The sequence below is a fragment of the Diceros bicornis genome, chromosome 3, assembly GCF_020826845.1.
Source record: "Diceros bicornis minor isolate mBicDic1 chromosome 3, mDicBic1.mat.cur, whole genome shotgun sequence".
NCBI classification, from domain to species: domain Eukaryota; kingdom Metazoa; phylum Chordata; class Mammalia; order Perissodactyla; family Rhinocerotidae; genus Diceros; species Diceros bicornis.
The window spans coordinates 54,893,905-54,911,095 of NC_080742.1; the positions used below are offsets into that span (position 1 = coordinate 54,893,905).

A 17,191-nucleotide genomic window follows, 5' to 3' on the forward strand; every position below is an offset into this window, starting at 1 on the left:
CGAGGGAAGGAGGAAGCTATCCCTGGATGGTCCTCAGCTGGGGCCTAACCTCAAGAGGCGAGTCAGCTGAGGCAAGGTTACACAGAGGGAATCCCGCACACCTGGATTCTCATCTCCACTTCCCCTTTCCTCCACTTCTCTTTGCCTCTTGTCTTGCCTCGTCTCTGGTTCAAATCCTGCTCGCCCTGCAAGGGCTGCTCAGTATTGACCTTCTCCATAAAGCACCTCACTTCTCCCTTCCCCAGCTTTTTTCTTGACATTGACAAGGCATGGAACCAGGAAGTTGGGCAAATCATTAACCTCTCTTGACCTGTTTCCTCATCTGAGGAACGAACATTTGAGCTCGAGCAAGAGTGAATCTAAGTCCCTAACTGATTTGACGTTTTATGACCCTTTAAGGCTCACGGGCCAGAGAACAGAAACAGAAGTGTGTCTTCCCTTGGGTCAGCCCGAGAGTCAGTGCCGGTGTAGAAGCCTATGCCTTTGAAGGTCCTTGTGCGTCTCGGTCTGCATGCCTCGGGTGGAGCTGCGTCCTTGAATGTCCACCCTAGTGGAGTGGCCTGACGCCTCTTTGTGCAAATCCGTTTGCAGGGGGGTACTTGAGACCACCTAGCCCTCTCCGGCGCCCACGGTGGAGGAAGCCTTCTCCGAACTCCGAGGGATGCCCGGACGTCCCGGGGTTTCGTGTCGAATCTGCTGGCGACGACGCGGCGCCGCGCCGCGGGGTGGGGAATGTGCGGCTGCGCGCGCGCCGCGGCGTTTACGCGGCGATTTCATCATGCTCCCGGCCGGGCCGCGCGCGCCGCTTCCGCCGCCGCCCCCTCCGCACCGCCCCGGGCCGCCGGCTCATGCCCTCTCCGCGCCCGGCGCTGCTTAGAGCCGCCCGCGCCGCTCTGCTGCTGTCGCTGCCGCCCCGGCTCCCGGCCCGGCCTTCGCCCCCGCCCCGCCGGCCCCTCAGCACGCCCGCGCGCGCCCCGACCTCCTTCCCCGCCGCCGCCTCCCGGAGCAGCATGGACGGCGCCGGCGCTGAGGAGGTGCTGGCTCCTCTCAGGCTAGCCGTGCGCCAGCAGGTACCGGCATTTCGCGCCCTCCTCTCAGCTCCCGGCCCTCCTCCTCTGGTCCCCTCCAGGTCACTCCCTCTCCTCCCCGGGCACCTGCACCTCGCCGGTTACCCTTCTCCTTCATCCCCTGGAAGCCCTTGGTTTCCTGGCATCTTCCTCGCCTCCCCCACTTTGGACCCCCGTTCCCGCGTGCGCCGGCCACCTTCCTCCCGTGGACCCCGTGCTCCCCTCTCCTTAGGTGACTCCTCCGATCCCCTTCGACATCCTGCGTCCCTCCCCTCGCGCTCTGCTCTCCTTTCCCATTCCTTGTTACTGCCCGCGCCTCTTCTGTCTCCGATGGAGCTGGGATTTCTGACCCTGTGGGTCTCCTCTTGTCCTCGCTCAGTGACCTCAGCTTCAGTTTTCCACTTTCAGCTCTGTTCTTTGTACACCGTGGGTGGCGAGGTTCCCGGTCAGTTATGAGCCGAAGCTGCCGGTTCGCTCTTCATACAGCCAGACTCTCTTTTTTAGTCTTCAGGATGCTTTGAATAGTGTTTGCTCCTTGAGGTCTTCCTCCATTCAGTGCTTAGTTAGCTGAATGATCGGCTGAGGAAATAAAAATAGTTGAAACGTGGGTGTGGGGAGGTGTTGAATTTTTTTCCCCTAATGATGTGAGTTCATCGTCCTTTGCTCATATCATCTTTTCTGGGTTCCGAAAGGGCCATTTGGAATGAGTGAGCTTTCAGATGGTAAACCTGGGAAACTGTACATGTTGCTGAGTTACTCGGTGAAGTCATCCTTCCTTCGTATGGAACATTTGGCAATTTGCTTTTGCGGAAAGGAGGGAGGTTGCATGGGCTGGAGGGCTTGGTGATTTAATACGGGCCTCCTTTTCTTGGGGCACAGCATGGATATCAGAATTTGGAGAGGACAGGAAAAAGGTGATTTCAAATGGATTCTCACTGGAGCCCAGTCAGCTGGAGCCCAAAGCTTGGAATAGGACCCCGGGGATCCGTGACCTAGTAGTAAACCCCGAACGGGTTTCTCCTGCACGGGCGCCTGATGCAATAACTTGCCTTAGCTAGGGAGGGTGGAACCCTCTCTCGGAAATAATTCATTGGGGCAGAGCTGCCGCAAATTCAGCAAATTCTGCTACTTTGCAATGTCTACTTCTCTCTAGTTTGAGTCTAACTGATTCAATAGTGTTTTATTGTGACATTTCACTATGGGCTTAATTTTTTCTTTTTTATTGTTGGTATCAGAACGCTGTGTATGCGTCTTCCTCCACCCACCCTTCCCAAATAAAATTAGGTGTGGTTCCTTTGTCTTTTCTGTAACTCTCAATTTTTTTTTCGTATTCCTCTCTGTAGAAGGCAGAATACATCTAATTTGGAAAAACACACACCCAAACCCCTCCCTCTGCCACGTTAGCCTGGAACTGCAGTGCAGATTATCTATCTGTAGTGAGACTGTGGAACTAGTTAACAGAAGTAAACTTGAATTGTGGAATAATCTTCTGGTGCGAGTACTATTTTGTATATTGTTTATGTTGGCTTGGTTGTTAACTTTTTTGGTACTTTAAGGTATTTTTCTGAATATGTAAGTTAGTTTGCGTTCTTTTTCTAATTTTCTAGGACCACACATGCATCAGTTAACTCTGGAACTTTGAATCACACTGATTCCAGTCTCAGCTGGAAGGGACTTTAAAGATTATCTAGTTAAACCTCTGTTTTTGCTTGTGAGGAAGTGAGACACACTGTCACATCTATCCGTTTTACATATTTTTGTTGTGGAGTTTGTACAATTGAAGACATCCTTGGCATGGGATTTTTTATTTATTTATTTATTTATTTTTTGTGAGGAAGATCTGCCCTGAGCTAACATCTGTTGCCAATCCTCCTCTTTTTGCTTAGGAAGACTGGCCCTGGGCTAACATCCATGCCCATCTTCCTCCACTGCATATGGGACGCTGCCCCAGCATGGCTTGACAAGCGGCGGGTCGGTTCGCACTGGGGGTTCCGAACCTGGGAACCCCAGGCCTCTGAAGTGGAGCGTGCGCACTTAACTGCTGTGCCCCAGGGCCTGCCCCTGGAGAGATTTTTAAGGTGCTTAACAATTGGTCTTGTTAGTGGCATGTGTTTCGTGTAAACATGTTTCATATAAATTTGCTAATCTACTAGGCTACCTGGACGCTGTTATTTTTTAAAGGTTTGGTTTGTTGATTGACTGAAATGTATTTTGGCACGGCATATTCTTTCCAGTTATTTTCTGGAGAATTAGTTATGGAACTTGTAGGAAGGCGTCAGAGCATCTAGGTGACTGCATTAATTGTTTGATGAAGAGCACCCTAGGACAATTGAGTTTTTAAAAAATTGGGAATTAGTGTAGGGTGGCCAGCCTTTATTTTGCCAAGTAATGACATTAAAAAAAACAGTACAATCATCAAACTACCGTCTGATTTCCCCTTTCTTTTTATAAAAGAAGGGATATTTTAATACCAAAGAAAGGCAGATCATACCCAGAATAAAGAGCAGTCTTTTATATTTAGTAGGTTTGGCTTTGAAAAAAGATCTATACACGCCCCCCCTCCACCTTTTACCATGTTTTGGTGAAAACTCTGTCCTGGAGTGTCTTGTTTGGGAACCATTGCTCTAGGGCAGTCGTTCTCAAAGTGTGGTCTGCAAACCCTTGGAAGTCCCCAAGGTCAAAGCCATTTTCATAATGAAATTAAGACGTTATTTTCGTTTTTCACTATGTTGACATTTGTGCTGACCGTGCCAAAGCAGTGGTGGGTAAAACTGCTGTTAGCACTAATCAAGTGAGGGGCACCAGACCCAAACATTATATTCTCTGTCACACTCTAACAGTTAAAAAAAAAGTCAGTTTTGCTTTGGAGTATCCTTGATGGAGCAGTAAAAATTATTAATTTTATTAACTCCAGACCTTTGTTCATATATCTTTTTAATATTCTGTGTGACGAATGGGAAGTATGCATAAAGCATATGAAATATGATTGTCTCAGGAAAAACACTCATATGATTGAGTTGCAGGCTGAACTGTCTGCTTCTTTTCATGGAACACTGTTTGTAAAATGTGTGACAAAGTATTGTTATGCAGCCTTAGGTATTGGGCATTCATTTTCTGGAAAATGAGTGAAGTGAGCCTGTCATTTAGAGAAAACAACTGATAGTATTTGTGGCCCGTAATAAAATCAAGCTTTTGATGTGATGAGTGGTGATCTTAACAAATGTGGGTTTTTTTGATACTGTATAGTAAATGGGTCACTATTTGGAAGATCTACATAACTCTGTTAACCAGTATTTTCCAAATGACCGATGCATGATACTATGAAATCAGGTATTGTTAAAAGATCCATTCTGAGTCTAAGATACATGAATGGATTTAATGTAACAGAGTACAGAAAGTTCATTGGTGTAGTTTCCAATTCCACATTGCTTCTAACCTTTAAGAAATAACCTTTAAGAGCCAGCCCTGATGGCCTAATGGTTCAAGTTTGTGAGCTCTGCTTTGGCAGCTTGGGTTCGGTTCCCAGCCGTGGAACCACACCACTGTCTGTCAGTAGCCATGCTGTGGTGGAGGCTCACATAGAAGAACCAGAAGAACTTACAACTCTGCACAACTTTGTACTGGGTCTTTGGGTGGGAAGAAAGAAGAAAAAAGGAGGAAGATTGCAACAGATGTTAGCTTAGGATGAATCTTGCCCTGAAAAAAAAACCTTTAAGAAACTACCACTTGTTCTTGAGTTTTGGTATAGTATCAAAGAAGAATATCTATGATTATTTGAAAAGGCTTTTAAAATTCCCTCCCTTTTCTAACTATGTATGATTTTCTTCGCATACTTCACCCAAAATCCCATATTGCAAGAGAGGCAGATACGTAAATCTAGCTGTCTGCTGTTAAGCTAGAAATTAAGACATCTGCAAAATTATAAAACTGTCATTCTTCTCACTACTTTTTGTCTTATTTTGGAAAATAGTTATTTTCACAAAATGTTAATTTTATGCATGTTAGCACATATTGAGCTTTTATTATTATTTTAAATGAATTAATATTTTAAAATTTGCGTTTTAATTTCTAATACAGTAAAAATTGATAGAAATAACCCACAATAACAAAAACTTTTTGGGGTCCTCAGTTAGTTTTAACAGTATAAAGGGATTCTGAGACCAAAAAGTTGTATAACTGTTGCCTTAGGGGAACAGAAGTATCTCATTTATATGAAGACAGATTTGGGCTGTTATCTGGAATGCAGCTCCCCAGAAGTTCCCATTCCCTTAGCCTGTTTTTCCCTTTACAGCCCAGGGTTTTCCCCTATATATTTCTCATGGTCTCCGCTTTCTCATTTCCCATTCATTCTTCTGTCCTCTGCTCTCTGCCCTTGGCCTCCACCACTGCCCTTGCCTAGTAGTCTAAAGGGTGCTTTTCTGTATCAGCATTTTATCTGTCTTCAGCATTTAACTATGTTGATCACACTCTTCTGTCGAGAATTGCCCCCCTGCCCTGGCTTTGTCTAAACACTGTGAGATTTAGTAGCTGAAGAAGTATATGTCTTAAGGCCTCTTAGTGCAAACAGACCTGCTGAGATGACTTTCACTTGATCTGGAGGTTTAGGGAGGCACTGGTGTAGAGATTTGCTTAGGTATTTTTAGTATCATTGTCTGGACTTGAGGCCACTTTGAAATGATTGAGGTAGATGTAGCTTGATGCTCTAACAAAGTAACTAGTACGGAGAAAAATGACCAAGAAGGATTTATGTTAACCTGTAGTGAAAATTGTCAAGATAGGAGAGGTTTTTGAAGAATTGCTGGACGGGCTTTCTTTATACCGCCGCCTATTTTTGTGTTAATGCGCCTGGTAATTAAAAGCGTAGGCTCTGAAGTTATATTTCCAAAGTTTGGATCTGACTCCACTGTCTACTGGCTGGTGATGTTCAGCAAATTTTTTAACCTTTCTGTAGTCAAACTTCTTCATCTGTAGTATGGGAATGGAGTTAGCAACATTAAAATGAGTTAGTTCACACATGAACAAAGAGAACAGATTAGTGGTTACCAGAGAGGAAGGGGGTTGGGGGTTGGTGGGCATAAAGGGTAAAGGGGCACATATATAGGGTGACTGACAAATAATGATGTACAACTGAAATTTCACAATGTTATAAACTATTATGATCTCAATAAAATAAAAAAATAAAAAAAAAAACAGAAAATCAGCCTATTAGCCTATTGAGCCTATTAAACCGCTCAATTTAGGCAGGGGGTAGCTCCTAACAATAAATAATAAATTCATTAAAAAAAATGAGTTAGTTCATGAAAAGTGCTGAGAACGCTGCCCACAGTACTTAGTAAGCGCTTAGTAAAATGTTAGGTATTATTCCAAAATGATTGTGGCTTATTGGAATGCTAGTTTTACGAAACCAGTGCTGGCATGGAGCTCACATATTTTCTTGTGATTGCCGATTTGATGACATTTTGAACCTTTACAAGAGGATTGATGTCTTCTGGATTTGGTAAGAAAGGATGATAGAAGAGCCTTTTTAATGATTTCCTGGGAGGTCTTTAAATGATGATTTATTGTCTAAATTGCTAATATAGGAATAGGTGTGTGAATAACATTACTTGTGTTTTAGTATTTCAAATTTTCTTTTACTGTAATTGGGAGAACACAGATAAAACCTAGATCTTAGCAGTAATAAGAAGACTTAGGGTGAAGAGCCCTGGATTTTCCTCTGCTTTAATTTTCTGAACTGAGAGTGCCCGCTAAAGCTCTTGTTTAATCCACAAAGGGCAAATGGAAAGTTTATGAAGTTTTGTCAACAGCTATAAAACACTTGGAAATCTGACATGAGCTCATCTTAACAAGAACCCTCCAGCCCTGTGTGTGTAAAGCCAAACACCTTATAAAGGTGAGGAAATGTCGTCTTGTTCTTTTTTGGCCAACTGAGTATGCACCATGATCTGTATGAAGGATCCATGAAGAAGCTCCCTTGGAATGATTTCTCGTCTAATAACTACGTTGCTTTATAATCACAGGCTCTTAGTTCGAATATATGTCTTTATGGTAAGAATATATTCAGGAACTAAGCTTCTAGTTGATATTTCTTAAGAGTAATTTAGAGATATTGGTGATGTTTCACATCAGTTTCTTTTAATACACATACCCACACCCCAAAATATAGTTGGATGGTGAAGAAAGAAGAAAAATAATTGGAAATTAGGAATCCTTAAGTACTTTCATCCATGTTTAGATCACTTCCAATTCTTTTGTTTTCAAGATTGGATCATTACAAATCATGATTTTAATTATTCCATTATTCAGAATAAACATGATTATTTCCTTTCTTCATGCATTTTAGAGATGATTAACTCAGTGTAGGAATCCTCAGCCAGCCCTGGTGATCTAGTGGTTAAGATTTGGTGATCTCACTGCTGCAGCCCGGTTCATTTCCTGGTTAGGGAACCATACCACCTGTCTATTGCTTGTCATACTGTGGTGGCTGCATGTTGCTGTGATGCTGAAAGCTATGCCACTGGTGTTTCAAATACCAGCAGGGTCACCCATGGTAGACAGGTTTCAGCAGAGCTTCCAGACTAGGACAGACCAGGAAGAAGGAACTGGCTACCCACTTCCGAAAAATTGGCCATGAAAACCCTGTGAATAGAAGCGGAGCATTGTTTGATCTAGTGCCGGAAGGTGAGAGGATGATGCAAAAGGGCTGGGCACGGTTCCGCTCCGCTGTGCACAGGGTTGCTAGGAGTTGGAATTGACTCAACGACGCTAACAACCAGGAATCCTTGCTCTCACACTGCTTCTGTGTGATAGCTAGCTCTCCTTCAATGTATGTGTGCCTAATTCTTTGCCTGAACTTTAAAAGAAAAAAAGTGATTCAGGGAAATTGATTTTAAATTCTTCCTATCTTTACCTTTACTTGTGGTCTTGTTGTCAGTGCTTTGAGAAGTTCTAAAAGAAAAAGTAAGTGACATGTGGGAATGCCAGTACTTGACACACGGGTAGATATTTAGAAGAGCTACTTGCCTACTTCTTTCAGACTTTCAAAAAGAACTGCTACTTGCCAGCCTCTTTTCAGAACAAAGACTTTCACAGGGTTCTTATCCCCGTGAAAAAGCACTGTTAGTGACATTTATGAGCTAGGTGTTCTGATAGGTAAAGGAAGGGAAAAGAACCACTGAAAGAGTAAAGAATAAGCAGGTAGATACTGAATACCAAGTGCTTGGCACTGTGCTAGGTTTAGGTTGTGAGATCATTCAACAAATATCTGAGTGCCAGAACTGACATGCCAAAATTCCTGACTTAAGACAGGGACAGATAAAATGCATGTACATAAATAAGCCAATGCATTGATAGGGTGATTTCAGGTATTGTAAGGGTAATGAAGAAGCTAAAATAAAGTTAGAAGGTGACTGAGAATGTTACTTTAGCTAGAGAGGTTGGGATAATAGAATAAAAACTGCTAGTATAATAACAGACCAGACATTTCTATATGATAAGGGAATAAGAGGCGTAGCTAATTCAGTGGCTCTGAACTTTCAGACCCAGTGTCATCTTTTACACCAGATATTTTGGAATTCCCCATTACTATCCTGTACTGAAGTCCATACAAAATATCTACTAAATCTAATTAAAGAAAAACTATGTGTACACATAATGCTGTAAATGTAATACAAAGAAATAAAAAGTAGTTTATAATAAAATGATGTGTGTTTCAATATGTAAATTTTGGGGTATGACTCCACTGGAAGTTATGTTGAAGGAAGCAGATGCTTATACCTGTACATAGATTTACTGTGAATGCAGGTGCTGTAAATGCTCATTGATAAAGGGATGTTGTGTTGATTGCTCAGATACCACAGCAGCATTGCCATTGGTCACATGGTTTTTGTTTGTTGGTTTCAAATAATAACTTTTTGTAGAATTCTAAAGAAAACAATATATAGTCTTCCTTTAAATTATATTTTCCTGGGTAGGTTCCTGGAAAATTCAGTGTATGTTAAAACTGGGAAAATACTTCTGATTATATGTAAGCAGAGTTAGACTCTAGGTTCAGATAATTATAAACAGTTTTTTCACCTCCTGACTGGGACATTCAAGAGTAGTGTGAATTGCAGGAGAGGGAGTCTGTCGTTGAATGAGGAGAAGTAAGTGGGAGCTTGGAAAATATCAACAGCAAGGGGCAAGGGTGATGACAGGTCCTTCAAAGGAGCTGGGGTTTTAGAAGGAGAAAAGAGGAATCAGTTTGAAAGTACAGAGGAGGGTAAGGAGGACATCTGTCCCATTTCCAACCCCTGAGGATCAAAGGGATAAAGGAGAAAACCCAGCCTCTAGTTGAGACAGCTTCAAAGGGAGAAATGTCCTCAAGGAGCTATTGTGAGGTTGGAATATTAGGGAAACGCTTCGTAAAGGATGTGGAAGAAGTTCCTTAAGTGAAGGGAAGCACTTTTGGGTAAGAGGATAAACATTGAAGGCATGGGGGTAGGAACAGTCACCAAATTAGGGAGGCTGTGTGCTTGTGAAAAGAACGCTTATAACAGTGGAAGAGAAATGACATGAATTAGACTGATTGGGGCCCGGTGTAATCTTAGCGTAGACGCCTTTGGATGCGAGACAAGCTGGTAGTCTGTTGTAGTAGTCTCTTTATGAGGGGCGAAAGGGAGAGATTAGAGTTGAAATTCTAAGTGAAATTGACCAGATGTTGGAGATAAAGAAGGATAACTTGATGTTTCTTGTTTGGGAAATGATAAATATTGCTGCCATTAACAAATGGAGAGCAGTATGCAGGAGAAGAAACAATTTGGGGCAGAGAAAAATAATTCAGTTCTAAACAAGTTGGGTTTGAAGTATCTGAGATATAACTTGGCTACCGCTAATTGAGGTGTTTTATAGCATAATAACAGCTATCTTTTTTTGTATGTCTGCTGTGTGTTAGGTACTGTTGAAAATATTCTGCTTAAATGGTTTTGTTTACTCCTTGTAACAATCCAATGCGGTGAGTATTGTCATCCTGATTTTATAGTTGAGGCAACTGAAGCTCAAAGAGGTTTCAGCTTGCTCAAGATTTCACAGTTAGCTGATCAGGGATTGAAACCCAGGTCTTTAACCCCTCTTAAGCACTATGTTTTATACAGCTTGTCTAGGTGTGGATTTTTGTTTTGTATGTTGTTTGGATTTCACGATGTTTCCTAAATCTGAGAACTTGTATCTTTGAGCAATTATAGAAAAATTAGTAGCCATTAGCTTTTCAAATATAACTTTTATAATTTTTCTTTATTCTTTTCTTCTGGAATTCAGGTTAGGTGAATATCAGACTCTCATTCTCTTCTCTGTCTCATTACCTCATTTATATTTTTAACTATTTGTCTCTCCTACATTCAATGGATTATCCATGGATAGTTTCTTTAGGTATGTCTTCTAGGTCACTAATTCTCTTTTCAGCTGTGTCTGATCAACTATTTAACATGTCCAGTGAGTTTTTAATTTCAGTGATTCCTTTCCAGATGATCTATGTGGTTCTTTTTCAAGTTCCCTGATTGTTTTTTTTTAATTTTGTTTTAATTTTATTTATTTATTTTTTCCCCCAAAGCCCCAGTAGATAGTTGTATGTCATAGCTGCACATCCTTCTAGTTGCTGTATGTGGGACACGGCCTCAGCACGGCTGGGGAAGCAGTGCGTCGGTGTGCGCCCGGGATCCGAACCCCGGCCGCCAGCAGCGGAGCGTGCGCACTTAACCGCTAAGCCACAGGGCCGGCCCACCCTAATTGTTTTTGATAGTCTCTTTCTTTGCTCATGTTTTTCATTTCTCCTTTTATTTTTTTAAAATATCTTAAGCATTTAAAAAGTGTATTTGGTCATTCTGATACTTTTGGAGGATCTAATTCTATTATTTGTCCTTTCTGCTGAGTCTCACTTACGGTGGCTTATTTCCTCATAGGTTTTTAAATTTTGACTTGAGTGGTTATTATTTTGGTGACTTTAATCTGTGAAAATCCTAAAAGGCCTGTGTGGAAGGTTTACTCCTCCAGAGAGCAGTTGCTTCTGTGGGGCACTCAAGGGCTCTATCAATTTGACAGCTTTACTTTCTCAGCTTGAAGTACCCAGACCATGTAGGTAGTGTTTTGTTTGTTTGCTTTTCCAGATTACCTTTTTCACAACATCACTGCAAGTGTAGGAATCAGTGGACAGGTGGTAGGTTGTTGGAAGTGAACAAAGTAATTTAGAGAAATTACCAAGGAAAAAATTCTAACAGTTAAGAAAAGGGTAGAAGAAGATGAGTTAGGAGTGATTGAAAAGAATTGGTCAGAGAAGTAAGTGGAAAACGAAGACAGTCATTTTTTGTAAGTGAGAGAGGAGAGATTCAAAGAGAGAGTGGTCTGTTTATTGGTTCCTCTGTGTTCCTAGTACAAATCTTGCTCTTTCCTACTTTTATCAATGCTCTTCTCTCCTTTTCTACCTGTCTCCTGCCCTAAAAGAAAGAAAAAAGCACACTAGTAATAATCGCCCTTAGAGCATAGTTGTTTGTATACTTGTTTGTATATACTGCTGGATTATAAATGCTGAGGGCAGAGACCTTCAGTTGTTCCTAATGACCTCTCACATAATAAACATTTGAGTTGCTTCATTCTTGCACAGCTACTTTTTTCAAAGAGCATGCTTAAAAACACATTTCTAACTTTTCTTGACTTCTGAAACCAATCCTGAATATAAATTCTCTTTGTTGACTAGGGAGATCTTGTGCGAAAACTGAAAGAAGATAAAGCACCCCAAGTAGATGTAGACAAAGCGGTAGCTGAGCTCAAAGCCCGGAAGAGGGTTCTGGAAGCCAAGGTGAGTCTGGAGATCCTAAAATAGGAATGTAAGTAGGTATAGGATTGTTCATCTTTATTTAATCTCTTTGGGTGGGAATGACCTAGAGAAGTTTCAGAACAAGTATCATTTGCTTTATCTATATTTATCCAGAACGCCTTCTCCTCCTCCTCTACCTGGCAGACTCCTCATCCTTTCAGAGTGCAACTCTAAGTGTCACCCTTTCTGTGAAGCCTTCCTGACCCCTGCCCTGCCCCTTCCCACAATTCCTAGACTCAGTGCACGCCATCAGTGTCCCTGGAAGACGTTATGCTTGCTCTTCTTTATAAATTCCATGCCTGGAAATAATGGTTTTGTGTTAAAATTTTTTTTCCTTAAAGGAAAAGGTCTGTCCATCTGATACCTGCTCCCAAATCTTTCAAACAATAAATCTCCCATCACCAAACTGAAGTAGTTTGGAGTTTCAAGTCCCTATTTTGCTACGATGATCCACTAAAAATTCAGATATTGCTTATCAGTGTCTGCATCTAAGTAAGCTTAAGTCTTATAATCTTGGAAATGATCATATACTTTCCTAAATAATTAAGTAAAGGTATCTTTTCTATTACTCAAAGGGGGCAAAAACCCTAGGGTTTCTATTTTTTCTAAGGGTATCAAAATGTCTGATAAATTTTATATTGAATTCTGCTGAGGAATAAACTAAATTCACATATATAAATTCAAATTCCCACTGACTCCTCCAATCACGTTTTGTATTTAAAAATCCCTTCCAGGAGCTAGCATTACAGCCCAAAGATGACATTGTAGACAGAGCGAAAATGGAAGATACGCTGAAGAGGAGGTTTTTCTACGATCAAGCTTTTGCTATTTATGGAGGTAGGGGATTAATGACAGAAAGGACAGTTGTGTTGTTAGTGGCTTTAATATTGTTCTTAAAAACGTGGCTTCCCAATTGATAGCTGATTGTGTCAGGTCACATACAGCAGAGGATAGATATTTTCTTTTCATTTGTTTAGAGTCATCCATTAGTGTAATACCTGTTCTTTTTCCCTTCTACCCTACTTATTTTTGAAAATGGCTTTTTTTTACATCAGGACAGGGAATTTTTGGCAGCCCAGGTATTAAGCATTTAATGTATCCATGTACATCTCAGATAGACTCTTCTTAAAATGCAGTAGAGATTTTGGAGCAGTAGAGGGCCATAGTGACACTGGCCAGCTGTACTGTGCACTTCCACACAAGGGCAGTGGTAAACCAAGTCCCTAGATTATTCTTTATGGCAACTGCCAGGAGAAGACATTCTTCATAGGTATGTAGGCAAATCTCTACATCTTTCCAAATGCTATATGAAGATTTGTAGGCAAATATAATTCACTGATTAAATGTAGAACGATATTTTTTTCGTAGTCCACAGAGATCGTTGCCATGGTATTAAACTTTTAGTACTTTGCCACTGAAACTTGATTCGAATTTGACTAAGCAGATCTCTAAATGTTTAACTTCCTGAGGTTTAAATAGTGGCGCAGATATCCAAGAATAAGTTAGAGAATTGGGTGTTAAAATTTTAGATCATTGTTATCAGCTGATGCAACAGATTATTTTCTAGTTTCTATGGAAGAAAACTATACAATCATTCATCACTTAACAACGGGGATATGTTCTGAGAAATGGGTCGTTAGGCAATTTCGGTTGTGTGAACATCATAGAGTGTACTTACACAAACTTAGATGATGTAGCCTACTACACATCTAGGCTATACAGTACTAATCTTATGGGACCACCGTCATATATGCGGTCTGTTGTTGACTAAAACGTCCTTATGTGATGCATGACTGTAATCTGCTTTTTCTTTATGTTTCTCTCATATGGAGGACCTTCTTTTGCTTTTAGTTTTTTCTAATCCTACTTGAAATACTTAATATGGAAATTGTAGAACGGAATAAGAGCTTTTTAATTGTACTTCTGTCAGCTAGCCGGAAGTAAGGCTCTTCACTGTTGAGGGATTTGAATTGTTGATTTCAGTGCCTTTTTAGGGAGATTGTGAAATCTTGCAGGTATCTGTTTCTCATGTCTCCTTGCCTTCATTTGTTCAGAGTGACAAGGTCCAGTACACATTTTCCTTGTTCATGATTTATAGGTGTTAGTGGTCTGTATGATTTTGGGCCAGTTGGATGTGCTTTGAAGAACAATATTATTCAGACCTGGAGGCAGCACTTTATCCAGGAGGAACAGATCCTGGAGATTGATTGCACCATGCTCACCCCTGAGCCAGTTTTAAAGTAAGATTTCTACTTTGACGGCTAAAATTCTTTAATATGTTTAAGTAACTTTTTCTGATTACAAAAACTACCTGTGTTTGTTGTAAAAATCTGGAAAATAAAGAAAAACAGAGAAAATATACATCTACTGTCCACATATAGCCATGTTAAAATTGTTGTGTTTATCTTTCCTGTCTTTATTCTCTGTAAGTCCCTATATCTATATTAATGTTAGTAGCACACAGTTTTTTTCACATGATGTAGGTGAACATAAGTCATTAAATGTTCTTCTAAATTTTTAATGACGTTTTTAATGACAGTGTAGTATTCTGTTTTGTGAATGTGCCAAAATTTATTTATCTAGTGCCGTATCGCAGGCATTTATATGGTTTCTGACTTTTGACTGCACTGAACATCCATAATAGATGTATTTTTGTGTATATCCTTGATTATTTCCTTAGTATAGTTCTTGGAAGTTCTGGGCAAAGGTGTGTATACATTTTAAATCAAAGACTACTATTTGTATTGAAGTTTCAGTGCAGAAATTTAGATTATTCCTACCAAATTTGTTGAAGGCAGGCAGGATTTCTCAAATATAAAACTGTAAAAGAGGAATTCTTACCATTTGGTATCTTATCACGTCATTCATTTAATGTTGCCTGCTAAAGAGCTAATTTTCACTATTTGCATTCTTTAGGCTTTGTCTTAATAATTTCAGTCAGTGAAGAAAAGATGAATTCCTGATGATGGGTCTAAAAGATCGGGACAACCTGTTCTTTAGCAACTTGGCCCACTGATAAGAACTGTACAGAGATAATACCAGTGTCCATAAGGCTTCAGGTGGCAGAAAACTCTTTCCTTAAGGTTCACTGTCTATACTGAATTATCACAAATTCTTGGCTAGTCAGATTCCCCATGGTTTTGGCCTTTGCTTAGATCACTAATACTAATAGGACAGGCATAGATTAATTGATTCTTCAGAGTAGCACAGACTTTATGACAACTTGTGAAAAAGTATAATCTAGTTGATGTCTTTTTTCCTATGGGGAGGAAGAACTTGGGGAAAGGGTAGGAATAGATTTGAGGAAGAATTTTCCCTGGCGTATACATTATTATCTACCATGGATACATCATTATAGAAACAGGAGCTTCCATCTTCAGATATACAAATATAAACTATGGATAAACATGTAAAAGGAAGATTATCTTATAAGGTAAAATCAGTGTGTTAATTTGTATGAAAATGACACATTGTTGGCATTTGTTAACTTAGGACTTCTGGCCACGTAGACAAATTTGCTGACTTCATGGTGAAAGATGTAAAAAATGGAGAGTGTTTTCGTGCTGACCATCTATTAAAAGGTATGATTCTTCATCTCAGATAAATATCCTTTCAAGTAGATTTGATCAAAGGGTTTAGATTAAACTTTTCTCAAATGTTTCTATTAAATTTTCTTGGGGGGGCATAACAAACAGAGTGAAGTGCACAGATCTTAAGTATACAGATCTAGTTCCTTATTTTAAAAAAAAAGTAGTTATATACAGATAGAGATTCTAAGTCAGCAAAAGAAGACAGTATCTATCACGACTGTCCCTGTCAAGTTAACCATGAAATTCATATAAATTAAGAACATTATCCTTGGATTCATTTTTTTACCTGTCCAGCATTGAAACTCAGAAGTACATTGTCCTTTTTGATTGAAATTGACATTTACCAATACTGTTCTTATAGCTCATTTACAGAAGTTGATGTCTGATAAGAAATGTTCTGCTGAGAAGAAATCAGAGATGGAAAGTGTCTTGGCGCAGGTGAGTACTTGGGAGATGTTATCAGTGACTCAGGTAGGTGCCGTCTTTCTTTCAGCATTTGATGACTGTTGAATTCCACATTGTGCTGACCCTGCCACAATTGGGAGGAAGCAGAGTTTACCTTCTCTCCCTCATAGCGTCTCTTTTTGCATTTTTTTTTTTTTTTTTTTTTGTGAGGAGATCAGCCCTGTGCTAACATCCGCCAATCCTCCTCTTTTTTTGCTGAGGAAGACGGCCCTGGGCTAACATCTGTGCCCATCTTCCTCCACTTTATATGGGACGCCGCCACAGCATGGCTTGCCAAGCAGTGCGTCGGTGCGCGCCCGGGATCCGAACCGGCAAACCCCGGGCCGCTGCAGCGGAGCGCGCGCACCCAACCGCTTGCGCCACCGGGCCGGCCCCTCTTTTTGCATTTTTATTCTTCTCTCTCTACCTTTTGTGGCTAACCCTTTATTTTAGCCGAAACTAGCAAGTCAGTGTAAATAGGCATGAAATTTATTCTTTCTCCTTGGAAACTGGTTTTCTGGATTTAATAGCAAAAACCGGAGGAGTGACAAATGATGAATAGTGTTCAGTGTTGGTGTGGAGATTTAGGGCAGATGTCTTTATGAGCACTGTCTCATCAGCCACTTGATCTGCCTCTGGTTGCACTGTCCCCAACTACATGCTACTGTTCTTAGATCCTGATCAGGAGACCACTACTTTTCCTGTAGACTAATGTTTTATAATTTCTATTTAAGTTGACAAATTTTAGAGAAGACGGAAGAGACCATTGAGATAATCTGTTTTGACTTTCACCAAATGAAGGGATATCTTCTGTATCAGAAGTAGTTCTTATCCTTTTTTTGAGTCACACACTACTTAAAGAATATGATGAAAACTGCACATCTTTGCCCCAGGAAGATGCAAATGTCCATTTGTATGTGTTGCTGATTTCTCACCTCATGTATCCATTTAAGCAAAGTACATTTGTCCAACACCATGTTTGATCATGAGGTTCACCAAGGCTCACCTCTTTAATTTTATTTACTTCCCTGGGTAAAAATAACAACCATCAGTGCTGTGCTGTGTTTATACATACTTTCTTTACACTGGTATATAAATATGTGAGGCTGAATGTAGGACTCCCTAACTCTGCTTTTTTTCTCATGAGAATTTACTGGAGACTTTTCCATTATTGCCCTAATTTATTTTAACACGCTAACTTTTCTTTGTGTTATCTAGCTTTCTAACATTAGCTGAGAAATTTT

At 40.5% G+C, this 17,191-nt stretch overlaps 1 protein-coding gene across 1 annotated transcript in view; it reads left to right on the forward strand.

The window, feature by feature from the left end:
* The first annotated feature begins 833 nt into the window (after positions 1-833).
* GARS1 (glycyl-tRNA synthetase 1) overlaps positions 834-17,191 on the forward strand; it is a 42,676-nt gene continuing 26,318 nt past the window's right edge. The window contains exons 1-6 of the mRNA XM_058527707.1: positions 834-1,070; positions 11,794-11,895; positions 12,648-12,750; positions 14,012-14,153; positions 15,406-15,494; positions 15,865-15,941. Of these exons, the coding sequence (XP_058383690.1) occupies positions 849-1,070; positions 11,794-11,895; positions 12,648-12,750; positions 14,012-14,153; positions 15,406-15,494; positions 15,865-15,941 (735 nt within the window). The 5' untranslated portion in view covers positions 834-848. The remainder of the gene's footprint in view (positions 1,071-11,793; positions 11,896-12,647; positions 12,751-14,011; positions 14,154-15,405; positions 15,495-15,864; positions 15,942-17,191) is intronic.